Consider the following 19,379-nt stretch of genomic DNA (forward strand, 5'->3'; position numbering starts at 1 on the left):
GCATGGCATTTTCTTTTCGTTTCACTAACATTTGATTTCTCAGCCATGGGGAGGTTCTGCTTGTGTACTTCTTTTTGGTTTTCAGTGGCGCAACAGAGTCTAACACAGATAATAATGCATCATTGAGGTTCTCTGCCATTTCATTCAGAGAGCAATCATGATTAGTCGGCTCATATAGAGCAAATTGTTCAGAAAATGTCATCACAGCTGTATCATCTTAATATCTTCTATGGACTAAGAATTCTTTTTTGTTTTTTGTTATAATTTCCACATTAAAAAGTATATAATGATGGTCTGAAAGGGGTAGATCAGTTATTGAAATATTATTGATATTTAGTCCAGTTATCACTAGATCTCGTTTGTTTCCGTGCCGGTGTGTTGGGTCTGTTATGTGTTGAGTTAGATTGAAACTGTCGAGGAGATTTAATAGCTCAATAGTTCTTGGGTCTGCTTTTTTATTTACTTGGATATTTAAATCTCCGTTTAAAACTACTTTGTCATATCTAGTGACACATAGTGATAATAGTTCAGAGAATTCTTGTATGAATATTGGCGAGTGCTTGGGTGGCCGATATATAATAACAAAAAGTATTGATTCGGTTTTGAGCTCTATAGCAAGATATTCATATGATGTGAATTCACCTAGCTCAGTGATTTTGAACAACAGTTTAGAGGAGAAAATAGCTGCGACTCCTCCACCTTTTTTTGATTTCCTAGAAACTTGGTGAAAGCTGTAATCGGGCAGACACGCTTCTATCAAAGTTGCTGTTGCTGTGTCATTGTTTAGCCAGGTTTCTGTTAGACAGATGCAGTCTAAGTTGTTTTCTTTGACCAGATCATTAACTAGAAATGTTTTGTTATTTAGTGATCTAACATTTAGAAGGGCCAGTTTCATCTGTGGGCTATTAACAGATAAAACAGGGGTAGATAAATCTGTTGGAAGAATATGGATAGTTCTGTGACTTCTAACACTAGTTTCAGGTTTGTAACCATGCATTTTACCATGCCATTTTCTGTTTGTGATGATGACCGGTATGTTTAATGAAATAGCATGGTGGCTGTCCTAGCGTAGCTTTTCTTTGGGAAGGTCTATGTCACTGAGCTGTTCCATCACAAGGGAATTCATCCGGGGGGTGCAGATCTGTGCAGGGCCCATGTCCTTGCAGGAGGCTGTTTGAATGTTCTGTTCCATGGGAGGTTGTTTGGGGTGCGTCAGTCAGCTTAGACACAACAGGGATGGAAGCTTGATTTGTGGTCAGGAGCACGTGATTGATGTTTGCTGTTAGTAGTCGAGATCCTCTACGGTTTGGGTGGAGTCCGTCAGCTTGAAAACCGTCTGCACAGTTCCAGAACACATTGAAATTATCGATAAATCTCAGTTTGTATGTCAGACAGACAGATGCCAACCATGTGTTGAAAGATAGTAGTCGACTGAAGGCTTCTTTTCCTCTGCGAAAGCATACAATCGGTCCACTGATGAATACATCTTGATATCTGTTGCGTGTGTTCAGTAGCTGGGTGAAATGTGTTTTAAGTATCTCAGTGCCAGTTTTCTTGTGTAGGATATCAAAAGAGCCAGTGTGGATGATAATCTTAGGGCTGTTTGGTTTATTGTTGAGGATTGTTTGTACCTCTGACGACAGTTCCTCGACAGATGTGTTGCTAAGACAAATATTTTCTGTCTTTGCCAGTTTAACATGTTATCATGTACAGTTTATCATGGCATCTCCAATCAAGATAGTGGCCATATGTGGTGTTGTGTTTGCATTTCTAACGTTTGCCTTATCAGTAGCTGCGGGGCCAGTTCTTATCTTATTTGGGTTAGCAATGATAGGACCTTGTGCTAGACCAAGGTTAGCCACTGCGTTAGTGCTAGCAGTAGATTCTATAGTGCTAGCAGTGTTAGCTCCTCTGTGTGTTGATGGGCTGTGGGTAGTCTTAGCATACCTTGGACCTTGATAATCCTGTGATATTGTTGTCTGATTAGGCTTGATAGGGGGTCGAACAGCGCCCCGAGTGGTCCGAGAGGGGCTTGGAGTGAAATGGGTGACTCCCGGTCGCAGCAGACGATGATGTGTTGGATTTGCATGTGTGTAGTAGCTACCATCATGGTGTGTCGGCGATCTGGGCCCTTCATGTTTGTTAGCTGCGTGGCTAGCACTCCTGTGCCTCTTCGCCTTGGATTCCACACACAAGGGAGAGAAAGTTCCCAGTGGTTCGAAACTGTTTCTGAGTGTGACAGGAGGAGAGGTGATGCGGGAAGAGTTTCTGCCTTGCTTTTTTTGCTGTTTATCCTTGGTGACAGTCCCATCTCCGATGAAGGTAGAAGCGGCGCTAGGCCTCTTTGGTTTAGCGCCGAGAGCAGGCCATGACTCATACGGTCCAACGGCCGGTGGAGAGAAAGCTGGTTCCAAGGGTGGCTCATTGGCAGGTAGCTTAGCCTCCGGGCTAGGTAGCATGGAATCTATAAAGCCTTCGGTCTCTCTGATATCTAAGAGGGTTCTGACTCTTAGCTCCAGTTTGGCTATCCTCTGAGTAAGTTGTTTGCAGTCATTACAAGCCATAGTTCTACAGGGAACAAGCTTTAGCTTGCTTGCCTGTGGTCTTGGAGGGCAGCCCAAAATACTTCTGTTCTCCTTGGCTTCAGTCCTCTCAGGTTGTTCCTTTTTGTAGTATTTGATTTTGAGTAATATCTTCAAAAACTATCCAAATGATTGAAACTTTCAGAGCATTTCTCCGTGAAGAGGGAACCGCACACAAAATGTTAAAAGATCACTTAGATGCAGTGGTGTAGTGGTAAAAATAGAGGTGGGTAAACTGTTAATTTTATTATTTATTTATTTACAGGGTCGTCAAGCCGTTTAGCCTGTTTATGTGCTATCAGATTCACATTGTTTACGTTAGGATTTCGCTAGCTACAGTACAGTAGAGGTTAAACCCTCCAGAAAGTTATGTTGAAATACTGAAAATGCATAGGCCTACATGTTATCAAAGTTTAGCGTCTCACAAATCACCCACAAAAGAATCAGTGAAAATAAACGTTCAGAACTGTTAAAAAACCTTGTCCCAAAATAGTTTATTTAGCCCGGAATTTTCAAAGACTGTGTGGAGCTAGCGTGGCTGATCACGTTTTAATCACAGTCGGTCATGGCATGCACAGCAATGGCGTCTATAAAAGTATCATGTCACTAACTTTACCAATTTGTACATGAAATCTGTTTTTGGATAAATGTATTCGTTTTAACCTTTAGATGCGTGAGTTCTAAATATTTCCGATGCTTCCACCGGTTATTTTTCCAAAACGGCAGCTAGGTAGCTTTAATTAGCTTCCGTTACCTAGCAACCTAGCATAATACTCGTAGCAATACTACTACCTGCTAGTGTTACTTGTTAGCCTACTAATTGTAACTTTTGAAGCCATACTATAGCGTTTGTCATATAGTTTTTGGAAACTATATGACATCGGAAAACAGTCGGTTGGAATGTTCAGAATCACACATGTGCGACGCTACGATGTGGGGCCCTGCTTTCGAACGATCACATATGTGCAATGCTACTCCTTTAATATCAATATGCTATAACTATGTACATAAACTACATTCTATTTTCATTTCTGTACAGATTATCCTACCACCGTCACACGGCCTAGCACTGTGTCCCTGGGAAATGATGGTAAAGTAATGAATGACTGTTTAAAACAGTGACAATAATTGTATGAGCCATGGCAACCTAAAGGCTATGTTTTGAAGCAAAAGCAAGACTTAAAACTTTTGCATCACCAGATTCCATACCCCTAGATGTCAACTCTGGTCTGGGGGAGGTGAACCAATTGGGGGCCCAGGAAAACAGCTGGCAGCCAGGCAAGTGCAAATATAAGACTCAAAAAAATATATGCTTTGTATACAACCATTAAAGGTAACATTTGTTATTTACATTAATGTTACAGCTAATCTAGAAGAACCGCAGTGTATGCCAATCATGCTAACTCTTGTAAACTTGTTTTACTTGTCTTTAATGACAGACACATTACAGGTTATGCTCCGGAAGATGGAGACATTGGAGGAGAACCAGCGAGAGGCTCCTATTCAGGCGACTACAGGGCAGACACACTGACGAGGTGCCAGTGATGGACCTACAGGTGGCCCAAACACAGGCTGAACTCCAAGAACTTGAGGAGCGCCTTAAGGTGCTGGAGTTGCGAAAGAGAGTGGTAAGTGTTTGGAGATGCCATGAACTATGGCTTACACGCAGCGTTCAACGTTCACATTGGTGCTGACAATAAGTTCATGACTTCTAATTCCAGACGCTGTGATGAAGTGGAAGATGGGACTGAGAGAGAAAGCTGTGGAGTTCCTCATAGAGGAGACACTCAAACACGCCCCGGCAGCCCATTCAAAACAAGCCAGGTGAATGAATCATGATTGCAGCTTCCATATCCAACCTTTCGCATGGCTATGTGACAAAAATCACATATTTTTTGGATGATGTATATTATTTTAGATGTGATTTTTTATGACTTGTATAGTGGCTTTTTATACGTGCAATTATGTTGATAGAACACTAACTTATTTTGTGCTTCATTGTCAGGGCCAACAAACAGGACCTGTAGCAGGGACTGGCAGAAGATTTTAATTCACTGTTTGGCACTTTGTTTGAAATAAAATAACAATGTTACATGGAAATGCTGCCTTGTTTATGATTAGCTGGAGTTAGGCTACACATCACACAAACATAGTCCTCCTAAAGTTGGCTACCATGTAGCCTATTATACAAGAACAAGTAGCATTTTGGGCAAATGAGGTCTGCATATGAACCGCCCAATATAAGCAGTAGAATTGAGAAATATAGGTTACTTAGTTAACGTTGCAGTTACAGACTGGCAACGTCGGAAAATGACGTTGCTAGTAGGTCGCGGTTACAGACTGGCAACGTCGGAAAATAACGTTGCCACGACGTCGCGGTTACGGACTGGCAAATTCACAAGATTACGTTGCGGTTACGTTCTGGCGTCCCACAGATGCACGGTCCCGCAACGTCGCCAAAGACGTTGCGGCAACGTATGTTTGGTCATCGAGTGATGTTGCGGCAACGTAAGGGCAGCGTAACTGTGTTGGCTGTAACTGTGTTAGCTGGGGAGATGTTTAATTCTTAGATTGTTTAGTTCTTAGAAATAGTTAAACTTTTGTACTTTTACTTAATTTAAGATCTGTATATGTTTAGTGTTTTGCATCTCCCTGCCACAGTAAATTCCGTGTTTGTATAACATACATGGCGAACAAACCGAATTCTGATTCTGATTGTCCCTGTCTTAATGCGATGTTGTGCAAACCAAAACAACGTTTACAAACGTGAATTGATCACTCTACTTGAGGCCTTTTGCGGGCATCTGTGGGAGTGGCAGCACTCGATGGTCTCTTCAAAAATCGCATGATATCCATGGCTAATTAATCCGTTCCGAACAGATAAACTAATCCACAACGTGTGTGTACATACTTCGTGGATCCTGATTGGTGTCGCTGCCGCAGCCGCAACGCATTGATTGGAGGGTCACAGACCCTACAGCGCAGATGAAATGATTCAGACTACAGCGTTTATATGTTAAACAATATGAAATGTCTTTGGTGTTTTAAAATTACACCAAATTTATTTTGGATTATTCCAACGGCAGAATACGAGGCGCAGGGAACTTAGATGTGCGTAAACGCGCATAAACGCTATTTAGAGGTGGATAAACGCAATTTCTGCAATTTAGAGGTGGATAAATATGGCGTGAAATTAGTGCCAGGAGAGCGAGCTCTGTAAAAATGATTTGTGTACTTGCAAAAAAAAGTTTTGTGTCTCCGTAGAAGAAGGCAAGATTTGTGTACTTGCCAAAAATATTTGGAACTTGCAAAAAATATTTGTGTACTTGTAAAAAAAAGTTGTGTCTCCGTAGAAGAAAAAGATTTGTGTACTTGTAAAAAAAAGTTGTGTGTCTCCGTAGAAGAAAAAGATTTGATTACTTGTAAAAAAAGTTTTGTGTCTCCGTAGAAGAAAAAGATTTGTGTACTTGTAAAAAAAAGTTGTGTCTCCGTAGAAGAAGGCGGGAACAATGCTCCCAAAACCATCTAAGCCAATCAAATATAGCCATTTCTGTGTCTAGTATCATTGGACATTTTCGTCTGTCTATCACACAAAGAACGTCAGCGAATAAGAACAAAACTAGAATGCTGATGATTTCAATGGCGAGTCCTTTGGTAAGTAGTTCAAAATACCCATGGGGATGTATCTTTAATGCAACATTTAAAGATTATTCGGTTAGCACACTCTTAACAGTATAAATTAATGGATAAGAGTCGTAGTAAGTTGAATAGTTTTTTAATGTAAATATGTATTCGGATATTTAATTAGACGACCAGTCATTAAACCTAGCATTAGTTGGACAATGTGCAGCTAAATTGCAGCCGGTAAGCATCATAGATAAACGCTATTTCCGGATTTCGGGAGGTGCGTAAACGGCGTTTACGTGCGTTTAGCCCCCACTACTTCCCTGCTTAGATGTAATTGAGCGGACTTACTGGCGTGGAAACCATCACAGAAATGGACCACTTGGAATGTTTTTGCATGACATCAAGAAAAAATATCCTGTATAACTGTCTGAGAAAGAGATTCTGAAGCTTTATACACCTTTATACTTTTAAGCTTTATACTCCTTTATACACCAAGGAGATGTCAGCTGAATGTGTTTTATTTTTATAAAAGAGATGTTTAAACAATCACTTAAGTAGTTGATTAATAAAGAAGATATTTCTACTTGGACTGACTTTGTTCTTCTATCACAGAATGGGATTAGAACATATGCATCTCAATAGTCCTCAATATCTTAAAGGTGTAAACCATCACTTAGGGGCTTAGTTGTGTGCTATAATAGATGTAATAGGTGTGAAGAGGAGGTCACTTTAGAATAGGGAACCTATATGGGTTAATATGTTTCAAACTACTAGTTGAATAGTAATGAGCAAGACCTCACTTTAGAATGGGGAACACATTCTTAGTTATAAATACTCAATTTAGAGCTATTAGGACACTATTAACACTTGTAGTTTTGTGTTTATTATATTTTAATATACAATTCACAATTAGGCCTTATTAAGGTAAAATTACTATTCTTGTGGTGCTATTGCCTTATAAAGCCCATACTGAGCAAAGCATATTAAGATCTTAATTCATGTATAACAATGTACTTACTTACTATCAATAACCAGTAATTATGAGGTTTGTGAGGAAAAACCTGTAGTTAATGGCCTAGTAGTTGTAGAATATGGTCATGCATAATATGTCATTAATAAGTGGTAACTAATGACTAATAAAGTGTCAAGTTGCTACTAATATGCATGCTAATAAGCAACTAGTAAAGGGTGAATATGTGTACCTTAATATAAAGTGTTACCCAAGATTAGCCTTTATTCTTCTGCCTTAAGTATACCATATCTTGGTCAAAATAGATATTCAGCAAATTCAACAATTAGTATTCATATAGGCTATTGTTCCTAGAATTAACATCACCTGTGACCAAGCACCCTCCTGTAACTGGTGTTCCAGTAAATCATTTTCAAGATTAGCCTTTATTCTTCTACCCTACACCATCTTTTGGTCAGTTTTTGGCACTTTCTTCATGAGGTGCAGTTTGTACAACTCATTTTGTAATTGGGAATACATGAGATTACATTACATTTCACAGTTCCACATGCAGAATTCACCTGCCATTAAATGAACATCTCACTCTATACAGCATACATGCTCTGTTCAACAGGATCAGAATGTGCAAATCGTTTTTTATATTCATTATTCTCATGTCAGTGTAACTGACAATTCCACACAAGCCTGTAAATAAAAGTACATGGGGAGAGAACTACCAGTAGCTACCATACATAATTCTCTGCATCCATTTCTGCGGCAGCAATGTCTCTTCGTCATCTTAATCATCATCATCATCCTGTGACGAAAAGCATTCTGTTGGGGGGTAACTGGTACTACAAGTTGAAATAGGCACCAATTGATATTTACTTTGTATCATGTCAAATATGACATGACAAGCGTATAGGCTTAAGCAAAATATGCCTTACCTGTTTGTAGTATGTTTTTATATTTAATATAACATTGAACATGCTTTTTTATTATTATTAAGTCCACCTCTTTTTCTCCTGTAATATTACATGGACAATGGGGTTAAATGTTCAATGTATGGACTGGCTATTGCATTCAAATGTATGCATTGACTCGGCAGCAATTGTCTCCCGTGCCAATTGTATACGCTACAGCTGTGTTGCTTTTTTCCGGAATATGTGCTTAGATTGACCATAAACACAAAATAAAACTTAGATCTGAAGTGTGGTGAAGTAGGACAACGTTTTTTGTCGCCAGGTGCCATTGTGGATCCTAGTTGATCCATTGATGTTGGCTTTTAATAGTTCTCGAGCCCGCGCTTAACTCAGAGTTGACGTACTCCGAGTTGACTTCACAAATTCAAATCAGCTTTTCTGGAACCCAATGTTTCCCATTTTAAAGTAGATCAACTCAAGAGTTCAGGGTTAGGTTCACGGTTTGTTAAACCCGCTACCTGGAAGCTATGTTGTTTACTTCTGTAACGTTAGTTTACAACATAGCATAGCCAGAATATCTTGTTTTAGGAAAGTTAACGTTTGATTGATTAAACATCCCGAAATAGCATTGACATCTTTAATCCACCTAGATATACGTGTATGATAGCAAGCTAACTAGCTAGCTAGGGAAATGTCCATTTTAACTGGTTTAATATAGCTACTGTTACATTTTAGTAGTAACTAGCTAGTAATGAATGATTACCATTGACACAAAAACATTTCACAAAAACATTTCAAGCACTTTTGGGTCTCCTGGTGGCCACAGGGGCTCCAAGCAGGTACTTAGTTTGCTTAACCTTTGTGTTATCTTCGGGTCATTCTGACCCATCATTCATTGTGACCCACCATCGTATTGCGACAACTTTACCGCATACAAAAGCGAAGCAAAAAAAAGTGAAGCATTTTCTTTTAACCGTTGGGCTATCTCAGACCCCCCACATTGCGAAGGTTAAAAGAAAATTATTTTTATTTGTTTTTGTATTGGGTAAATTGGGTAAACACAACGATGGTTCGTTATGAACCTTTGGGTCATGTGACCCGAAGGCAGCACAAGGGTTAAGAATCGGGCCGGCCCTGCATACAACTACAAACCCAAACACACACACACACACACTTACCCAGTGTAAAAGTTGCAGTTGGATACACAAGTGCCATGGCGACTATTGTTCCTACAGGAAAGACACTGGTCCGGCCCTGGTCCCCAGCAGCCTGCCTCGGAACACAATGGGTCACACACATGCCCCTCCTCCACTGTGAACAACATCAACACACATCATCAACACAAGGACACTTGTTTTATGTTAACTGCTATGGGCCTATCGGCTTGCCTTTTTTCTGTTCTAGCAGATGCTGATTGGGCACACCTTGTGCCCATATGGGGCTGCTCCTCACAAGGACATAAAGCTGCTCCAGCATGCCCGACGCCAGAAGTTTATAAATGTATTATTAGGACCTTTTTTTTGTTGAGAGTCAATAAACCATGGTATTCTCAATAATACATGTTGTCCCCTTTTGTATCCCTGAATACATTTCCCATCATCCCCTCCCAGTCAATCCTTTGGGTCCAGGATCTTACCACACTCTCTCGGAGGCCTGTTAAGTTTGATGTCATTGAGTTTGGTGCTGCGGTCGCCAAACTGGCGAGTCCAGTTGACGGTGTGGTAATAGCAGAGCTTGGGGTTCTGACTGAGGTACACACTCCCGTCACTGATCTCCCTAAGAGAGCTCAAGCCCAGAGAGGTGAGGGTAGGAACCTTCATTACCATCAGAGAGAAACGCCTTTGGAGGAGAGGAGACATGTACAACTTGGTGTCAAAAAATGCTGCAGATGGAAATGTTGATCCTGTCTTTCTATATATTATGCAAGCAAGTAAAGCAGTGATTTATTAACAGGTTAATGAGATTATGTTAATTACACTATACAGTCATGCTTAGAACAGGATTACACACACATAGGCCATACCTCTTAACGCTGCACAGGGACATCAGGAGGGTGAGAACAGGAGGGAGATAGGGAGCGATAGAAAAAGAGACAGAGAGAGAAAGCAATAGATTACAGACACCCATGACATGCATAAACAGGGGACCTGACATGAGCTGTTGACACAAAAGCAGGGTTTAGTTTATGCAAACACCAAGGAAGCTGGACAAGCGAGTTGTATTCTATGACATCAGGTTAACAACAAAGACATAATGGGATCAGAGGACATCATATGATGACCCTCTTCTCACCCATCCACACACAAACACAAGTACATAAATGCGTGCACACACGTGATTACACATACCAGACTTACTTGTAGAGGGACCTCCCCTGTATTGTAGTGAGATTGGAGAAGACCGATAGATCTTTCAGTTCCTTTGGCCACGACTGGATGTTTAAGATGTCTGGTGGGTAAACAGCAGACAAAGAACATTCAGGCAAATATAAAACAGATAACATTCAAAATGATGAAATCTTTCTTTAATTAAGCTTTACCTGTTATTTCTGTGACAGTCTTGAAGACCTCTAGTTTCTTTGGATCCAGAGGTGGGATTTTTTTAAATTCATCTCTAGAAAACATATCTCAGTTTCAATTCCATCACTGATCAGACCAAAACATTGCTGCTCCTCTTCACCTTTAAACTCACTTACCCAAGAATCCCTGTGATCAGGAAGTGCAGGCTGCCCTGGATTTTGGTGCAGTTAATGAAGCTGTCAATGTTACTGGAGTCAACCGTCTCTCTGTTTTCCCCTCCTGTACCCTCACAGGCTACAAGGAACAGCCAATGATTTGATTTGTTTGTTGGGTAGTTTGTGGGATTTTGGTGTTTCTTATATATTCACTACTGACACCTACTACACTTAGGTTATGGCATTCATGTGTGTGTGTGTTACCTTTGGGGCAAAGTCCTGAACAGGGCTCACACTGCCTCTGGCCTTTCCTCTCTACCTCCTTTTTTTCACGGGGACAACCACTCACACATGAGCTACCATCCACCACGAAGTGTGCTGGGGGGTGGGAGGCAGAGAAAAATGTACCAATGTTGCAAGCACAGTAGGATAAATGCAAAATACTTTAACATACACAAACACAGGTACTCACGAGGGCAGCGGGATACACAGATGGACCCATACTGGTACTTGGCGTCAGGGTTAGTCTCCATCTGGTAGGAGTTCTTATTGTAGATCAGGGTCTTGGGACACTGTGGCACACAGGCCCCTGTGTCATTGAAATGACGGCAAGCCTGCACATGTAAGTACATACAAACACACACAAGCACACACACAAGTGCCATAATAAGTCACAAGCATGAAGAAGTTACACTTTAAATGTTTGCATAAAAAAGCAGGCAAGCGCATTATGACCCAATACTGACCAACATAACAACAGTGTAAGCATATTTCTAACCAGTACAGAAAGCTGATAAGCTCCAGATAATGGCCAACTACCGTATTTTTCAGAAAATAAGACACATTTTCTATAAACCGCACCCCACCAGAATTGGAGCTTTGTGTTTGTAAATCTGAGTATAAAGCGCACTGGACAAGTGCGCACATGCCGCACTTGATACAGGAACAATGATACCAAGCAATGCACGAGAAGCCTATAGGCAATCTTACACTTGTTGTGTATAGGGTGACTAGAAGCATGACCCTGAAAAGGAGGACACTTGGGTCCAAAAAGGAGGACAATCCCAAAAAGTTGTTGACTGGGGGGGATGGGGGCCATTAGTATGAAATTGAGACAATAACATTAGTCATTTTAGTAAGTCAACAGTAAACTGCAGTCTAAACTCCTGTAAGAATGGTGATGTTTCACAGCATTAAATCATTTTTTTATCTTCCGCTGTTGTTGTGTTCGGAGCAAAAATGATGTTAAGGAAGAGTGCCCGGCAGAACTAGCATTATCCGTGTGCCGTTCTGTAGTGGCATGCCGCTCTAAAGCCCCTTTCTCCCTACTACTCACGTCTATATCAATGCGACAGAGCTTACAGAAGGCATGATATTAATCTGTGCTGCTCTTAGTAGTGATGTGTCGTTCATGAACGATTCGTTCATTTTGAACGAATCCTTACAAGGACTCGGGAGTAACGAGTCCTCTCAAAGAGTGATTCGTTCCTTTTTCTCATGGCCGCGCATCGGGACAGTTGCATAGGCCCAGTCGAGGAAACAGAAATTATTAGTTCATTTCCCGACTGAGCCTTTGGGTACGAGTCATCGGATCCTTTTTCACATGACCTGCATAGGTTTAGTAGAGGAAAGGAAGACACGGTCGGGAAATGAACGAATCCTTTTGACTTCCTCTACCAGTACTGAGCCTATGCACGTGAAAAACGATCCAAAGACTCGTACCCGGATTCACGGTCGGCAGATGAACAAATCTTTAACCTGGACTCACGGAAGGCAGAGGAACGAATCTTTAACCCGAAAACTCTGTTGGCAGAGGATTGAATCTTTAACCCAAAGAAACGGTCGGAAGGGGAACGATTCCTTCGTTCGGGTACGAGTCTTTGGATTATTTTTCACGTGACATAGGCTCACCCCTGGTAGAGAAAACCGAAACCTAAGAAACCACGACTGTGTCTTCGGATCAGAAAGGATTTGTTTTCGTCATTCACTTTCGTGTGACTGCTAGGTTTAGCAGTAAGACGTGAAGGATATTTGTTCTTTGATTACAGGTTACATCAATCTTTCATTTGATTACAGGTTTTGTTATTTTGTTAATTTTTGCAACTTAGTCGTTTAACTTACTTACAGTTCAGTACAGTGTAATTGTGTGGCGTGATATATAAATCAAATCATACAAAGTGTCATGATGCTTTGTATTTAACCCCCCCCCCCCCCCCCCCCCCCGGCCCCCGTTGAAATGAACGAATGACTTGAAAAAAGATTTGTTCCTTTTAATGAACGAGATTCAAAGAACCGAGTCCGTAAAATGACCAGAACTTCCCATCACTAGCTCTTAGTGGCAAAGTGGAGTTCTGAACTCCAAGTAGGTTTGAAGGAAGTCTTTCTTTTTGGCACTAAAGCCCACGCAAGTGGTAAATTGCGACGGTGGGCAGGAAGGAGGACAGGACAAAAGGGCTAAAAGGAGGAAACGCAACAGCGGTCCGAAATCTGGACGTCTGGTCACCCTAGGTAACACACTTCGAAAACGAAAGTAAGTGCGTAATGTATTTTCTATTGCCCGGGAATTAACTAATATTTACCTTTAGACGCGTGGGGTATAAACCGCGGCTTTATTTCCGAAAAATACTAACCAACTAACTAGGTAGCTAACCAAATGGATGTTGTCTCTCACTGCTGGTGTAGTCTAAATATCAGCATATAACAATTGGACTGGACAAAGTCCATTCACTATGTTGTGTTCTATCAAAACTGATTCCCTTAACCCTTGTGTTATCTTCGGGTCGTTCTGACCCATCAGTCATTGTGACCCACCGTCGTATTGCGACAACTTTACCGCATACAAAAACAAAGTGAAGCATTTTCTTTTAACCGATGGGCTGTCTCAGACCCCCACATTGCGAAGGTTAAAAGAAAAAAATAATAATTTGTTTTTGTATTGGGTAAAATTGGGTAAACACAACGATGGTTCGTTATGAACCTTTGGGTCATGTGACCCGAAGGCAGCACGAGGGTTAATTAATTCCAACTTTATGCAGTTGGCTTTAATTGTACTATGTGAGTGAACAATCTTGCCATATAAAGCACATTGTTGTTATTGAAGTGGCTTCTGATCAGTTACCAGCTGAACACGTTCACCAACATGAGTGAGAGAGAGAGAGGGAGAGAGATATAAGATGGGTAGAGATACAAGGAGAGTGAGACAGAGAGGAGTGGGGGACTCACAAAGCAATCAATGTTTTGGGGTCCAGTACAGCCCCCTGCACATTCTATGTGACAGCAGTCCCTGGGGCTCCTCCCAAAGCAGCGACCATTACACTGGGGGGCACACACCGTCTTTGTCACTGTGACACACACATGAACACACACACATAGGGTGAAGAGAGAAAGAGGTTAACTGTAAGACTAAAAGTCAAAAGCCATGAAAGAAAATGTGGAAGGAAAAATATGTAATCTATTTCCAGAGACAGAATATTTGAGTAAGTGAGAAAGAGAGAGAGATAAAGAACATGTCAGAACAGGCTCATAATAAGAGGGCAAACTCACAGGTCTGGCACTGGTCTTCATCAGGTCCCCAGCAATGCTCCGTACAGGAAGGGTGACATAATCCTGAAGATGTGTGTATGAAAGAAAGAAAGAATATTGTATGCAGTTATACCGTCTAACATAACTCCATCCTCTTCAATATTTGGACAGCAACCCATAGTAGTATTCACCATATACATACAGAATACCTCCATGCCCACCTTTTTCTCCATTGTCTTGAATGTCTATGGGGGCACTGGCGTTTCTGACAACATCATGCCAGTTCACCCATGGACCATGAGTAAGAAACCTGTTGTTGATGATCTGTACACCACCCTCCAGAATTTCTGAGAAAACACAAGAGAAAGAGTGTAAGAGTATGTGGGGGTGTAAGAGAGACAGTTGGATGGCGAATATGTGTGTGTGTGAGGGTTTGTGTGATGATCTGTTAGCAGCCAGACACTGCACACCAAGACATTACACAAGTTACATGCACGCATTAAAAATAAACTTGTTGAAACATGTTAGAGGAACCTGCTCTTCTCGAGAATGCTGGAGGTTGTGTAACAGAAACTAACAAGCAAACATGATCTCACGCACACACAAACATATCTGAATACAGATCAAATCACCTGTGCTGGCAGGAGGGCTTTCACAGAACATTAATTAGTCATGGAATAATCATCAATCTCCCTTTAACAATCTACTCCATACTCTTTCTCCACAGTACACACGTCTGCATCTACTAAGGGTGTGGAGTAGCAGCAAGGAGAGATTACAGTGGTCCCCCACACACTCCTTGACATAACGGCTTCTGAAGTAATGGCTTCAATGGAAAACAAAACTCAATGGAAAAAAAACTACACTGATTTCTGTAGCAGATAAACACTTGAAATATACTGTACTATTTAGTACAAACCAATTTGTTCATACAATCTCTGTTTACTGATCATTTCTTCAAAGCTCTTTCATCCTTCACAATGTTGTCCCTATAGACACTTTTTTACTTCATCCCCTTTGTTTCTTCTCCATCCACCCATTATAAAAAAGGTTTTTCTCTCTCTTTCTCTCCTTTTGTCTTTCTCCCCCTCACAATTTTACCCTCACTTCCTTTCTTCTCTGGCTCACTTCTTTATTCCACACTCTGTAATCTATTTCTTCCTCCCCTCTCTCACTCCCAACCCTCAACCCATGCCTCCAACATCTGCCCTCCTCCACATCCCTTTCTTCTCTCCTCACCGGTCAAGTGTGTGAGGCCTAGGTGTTCAAGGCCATTGGAACCCTCCTTGGGGTAGTTTAACAGGACAGAGAGGGCAAAGCTGCTGTCATAGAGTGTGTTTCCCCTGATGACACGCAAATGCTCCAGTGGCAACCGGCGGAAGTGGTTCATGGCGATCAGGATGTAGCCCGTCACCTCTCTGATGGTCTGAAAGAACATGTGAGTGACAAAGCATGTTAAAGATCCTGTAAAGCAAATTCCATGATTTGCTTCTCAGTACATTATATACGTGTGAAATGAGTTCCTGAAAGCATGTGCAAAGCGCGAAAACTTTGTCGCACTGAAATGTGGAGTTAGACCGTTGAACAGTTTCTCTTCCGTTTTCAGCTCAGGTTTTGTATAGGCGAAGCCAAAACCCGACCGATCTACGTCAGATCACAGACGGTTGCATTCTGTTACTCAGCTGGTACGATGCAAAGACAAAGTAATTAACACTTAAAACACTCAGAGACTGCAGGTAGGTCTGTTCTGATATCTGCAATTGATTTAGCTAGTGTTGCTGTTGTTGCTAAATTCAATAAATTCGAGGGGGCGGAGCTTCAGCTCCTTCAGGCGACACGCCCCCCCCAGTCTCAAGCAGAGAAGACGATTTCAAAGTCTAATTTAACATACTTGTCGGTGGGTTTTTTGAATTTGAATTTGGATGGGTAGTAAACAACACATTCTTCTGTGGTGTAATGAACTTAAAACTCATTTTCAATTTCATCCTTTACAGGATCTTTAAGCACATGAGCAAAGTGAACTAGTGTGGGTGCATTATAGGATGACATTATATCAAAATGAGCTGGCCAACATACTCAGATGGTGATGAAAGAAAATAATTGTAAACTGGCAGTGATTACATTCAGTAAATCATCACATGCAGGTACTGAAAGTAAAAAGCCAGACCAAAAGCAACACGTGTACAAATAAAATAGATATTATAAACAAATGATCAACTGCAAATTTGGACTTAACAGGATAAAGTTGGGAGTTGTGGATAATTGAGTGACAAAAGCAGGGTTCTCCAATCCTGGTGCTCGAGGGCCGCTGTCCTGCATGTTTCCCTGCTCCAGCACTCCTGTTTCAAATGAATGGGTTGTTATCAAGCTCTGTGGAAGCCGGGTAATGACCATTCATTTGAATCAGGTGTGCTGTAGCAGGGAAACATCTAAAACATGCAGGACAGCGGCCCTCGAGGACCAAGATTGGAGAACCCTGGACTAAAGTGACAGTTAAAGGTTTAAGCATCTTTGGAACATTTCTAATATCTAGAAGTCTCCCTCCATTCCACCATACTGAGCTGGATACTAAGACTTGAAGTTTCAATAATAAATATAATAAATGTATTTTTCCTGTGGGGGTGTGGGGGAAAAGTCTTGCTATTTAAGGTAGTGGTGTGCCTTCTTACCCCAAGGAAAGAGAGGTCCCAGTCCTCCTCGATTAGAGTGATCTCCACATTTCCCATGATGATCTTACATCCAGTGTATCTGTCCCTGATCAGCTTGTACTGGTTCTCGCGGGTTCCTGTGGAGCTCAGGCCGTTCTGGGTACCAGAACACACCACTAGCAGAGGGTGGAACCAAAGAGAGCAAGACAAAAGTTATATTCCCCCCCAAAGAATTCATCCCTTGGGGTGCAATTCAATCAATCTGCAGCCATGATGGTAAGGATGAAAGTATTTGTTAGTGGTAAATGTTTTTTGTGTGTATTTCTATCTGTTTGTTGCTGTGGGCATATTGTATTAGTGTGTCTTAAAACTTTTTGATGTTGTGTCTGTAGCTGGTGCTCTGCAGTGTTTGATGCTGGGAAGGCCGTCACCCTTCTGAGGATAGCTGCCTGAGCCTCAGGCTGATGGAGCTGAGAATGGAAGGACAGTCTTCTCAGACAAATACACTGTTGTTGTGTAGTCATAAATGTGGACTGTGTGTACTAGAAAGAGTGATGTAGTGACAGACAGTGCCTGTGACTGTGTTTTTGTGTGTCAGTGTGTGTGAGACTATATGAGCGAGCTTGAGTGTATCGATGTGTATGTAGAAGCCTCTGTGTGTGTATTTCAGTTTGTGCGTGTGTGTTTGAGGGGCCGACAATGCTGAGATCATAGTAAGGAGACAAAAGGCCATGTGTAAGAACTCTATTCTGGTGAAGGCAGTGGAGATAGGGAGACAGGAAGGAGATATGCACACCATCTCTCATTAAGCCATTTTTAACCAGCAATTGTTCATTCATGATATGAAATTGAATATGGCATCCAATGCAACTGCAGTTTTATTTATTTATTCATTTAGGAGACAAATTACTGAGACAAATCTCATCTAAACATCAAAAAATGTTTTAGTTGTTGGTGCCACAAAGTACATAGAATGGGGGCAGATTATTGTCACATATGCACTTCATAGTTTCTCTAATCAGTTGCTTGTGCAAGCAAGCAAGACTCAATAATAGTGTTGTATGCTGGTATGGATGATGCCTTTAAAAGTAAAAAACGTTATATGCACATAAGGCATGGCCAACCCATGCAGTGCACCCATTTACTACTTACACTTCTCCCAAGCAAATATTGGCATTGGAGAGGAGTGGAAGTAGTAAAAGGACCAAACAAAAGCAGTTAATCTAGGAGCGTACATTGATTCTGTCCATTTTTGACCCTCTGTAAACATAACACTGGATATTTTAGCTGCCAGCACAAACTGTGAGGTTCTCACAGTCAATAACAATCAGAAAATCACTTGATTGCACTTTCAATAGGATCCCAAGTGACGTTTTACAACTGGGGGGCCATATTGCCGCCTTCCAAGCCCCCTGTGTTTCTGCACCAAATATAAGTTGTGTGGTTCATTGCCACCGGTGTCTCAATGGCTGAAATATTACTGCAATCAGAGAGCCCTATTACAGTGTATTATATGGGTAGCAAAGTTCCCTTGTACAAGAACAGAGCTGCTTTCTGTTGATGGGAAAGAAGGAGCTTAGTTAATCATTGCGGGATCAGTCACCCAAACTGCCAAGACCAAGATTAATGAGATATGCAACAGTCCATGTTTTTAAGTTAACAACCAAACCAGTCTTGTGTCCCTTGAGTTTCATTTGTTAAAAAATGCACATTCGGCTGTCGAATATAAAGTCAAATATTGTCAACTATAATTTATTTATTTTCAGTGTGATTTTGGACCTGTTGTGAAGACCCCACCAGTGACTTTTATAGTACAGACCAGCCCAATATGACTCAGAGTAAAGTCATTGGAAGGGTAACAAAGATTCAGACACTCCTTTAGGTGTAACCAGGAAACAAGAAAGCAAATTCATTTCTGGGAATTGATTAAAGACAGTTTTTCTCAAGTTAGCTTTTGCATGTCTTTTAAATAAACACATATAGCCTACTTGATTAATACGTCCTTTTCGGTATATTATTTATTTAAGTTAATGTAAATGTATCCACCTACCTTCGTGCGTTTGAGCCGACGTGGGATGCACACACGATAAAAACGCAGCGCACAACACGGACACCTGCCAACAGTGCATGCTAAAGTCGAAATCGGTCAAACAGAAGTGAACATGTCCAGTTTTTATAATCCCACAGTATGATCTTAAAATTATTCAACTGTGACTTCAAAATAGATAAATATGTATCCAGTCTGATTGCAGTACCTCAATATCCACACCCGGATTATCAAAAAAAGAAATTACTATTAGACTGACTAGCCTATGTTGTAACGAAAATGAAACGTACACATTTTGGAAAAAATAAAAGACATCTAGAAAGAAAGGCAACGGCAGCTAGAGAGTCGCGTCTATTCCGAGTTTGGAAACATTGACTGAATACATTTAAGACAATTTTGAAACTCAG

The 19,379-nt window shown here is 41.1% G+C and overlaps 1 protein-coding gene and 1 long non-coding RNA gene across 2 annotated transcripts in view; one reads left to right on the forward strand and one right to left on the reverse strand.

The window, feature by feature from the left end:
- Window positions 1–19,202, reverse strand: part of LOC136945813 (receptor tyrosine-protein kinase erbB-3-like) — a 66,579-nt gene extending 47,377 nt beyond the window's left edge. The window contains exons 1-13 of the mRNA XM_067239882.1: window positions 18,976–19,202; window positions 16,947–17,101; window positions 15,517–15,703; window positions 14,499–14,624; window positions 14,299–14,361; window positions 13,978–14,096; window positions 11,228–11,369; window positions 11,020–11,133; window positions 10,777–10,894; window positions 10,621–10,694; window positions 10,439–10,529; window positions 9,718–9,920; window positions 9,260–9,392 (exon numbers count right to left, since the gene is read on the reverse strand). Of these exons, the coding sequence (XP_067095983.1) occupies window positions 9,260–9,392; window positions 9,718–9,920; window positions 10,439–10,529; window positions 10,621–10,694; window positions 10,777–10,894; window positions 11,020–11,133; window positions 11,228–11,369; window positions 13,978–14,096; window positions 14,299–14,361; window positions 14,499–14,624; window positions 15,517–15,703; window positions 16,947–17,101; window positions 18,976–19,054 (1,604 nt within the window). The 5' untranslated portion in view covers window positions 19,055–19,202. The remainder of the gene's footprint in view (window positions 1–9,259; window positions 9,393–9,717; window positions 9,921–10,438; window positions 10,530–10,620; window positions 10,695–10,776; window positions 10,895–11,019; window positions 11,134–11,227; window positions 11,370–13,977; window positions 14,097–14,298; window positions 14,362–14,498; window positions 14,625–15,516; window positions 15,704–16,946; window positions 17,102–18,975) is intronic.
- LOC136945826 (uncharacterized) lies at window positions 3,491–4,079 on the forward strand. The gene is made up of 3 exons (XR_010876862.1): window positions 3,491–3,672; window positions 3,783–3,860; window positions 4,022–4,079. It is a non-coding gene; the product is annotated as an uncharacterized lncRNA (long non-coding RNA).
- Window positions 19,203–19,379: the final 177 nt, after the last annotated feature.

Source organism: Osmerus mordax, chromosome 7 (genome assembly GCF_038355195.1).
Source record: "Osmerus mordax isolate fOsmMor3 chromosome 7, fOsmMor3.pri, whole genome shotgun sequence".
Taxonomy (NCBI): domain Eukaryota; kingdom Metazoa; phylum Chordata; class Actinopteri; order Osmeriformes; family Osmeridae; genus Osmerus; species Osmerus mordax.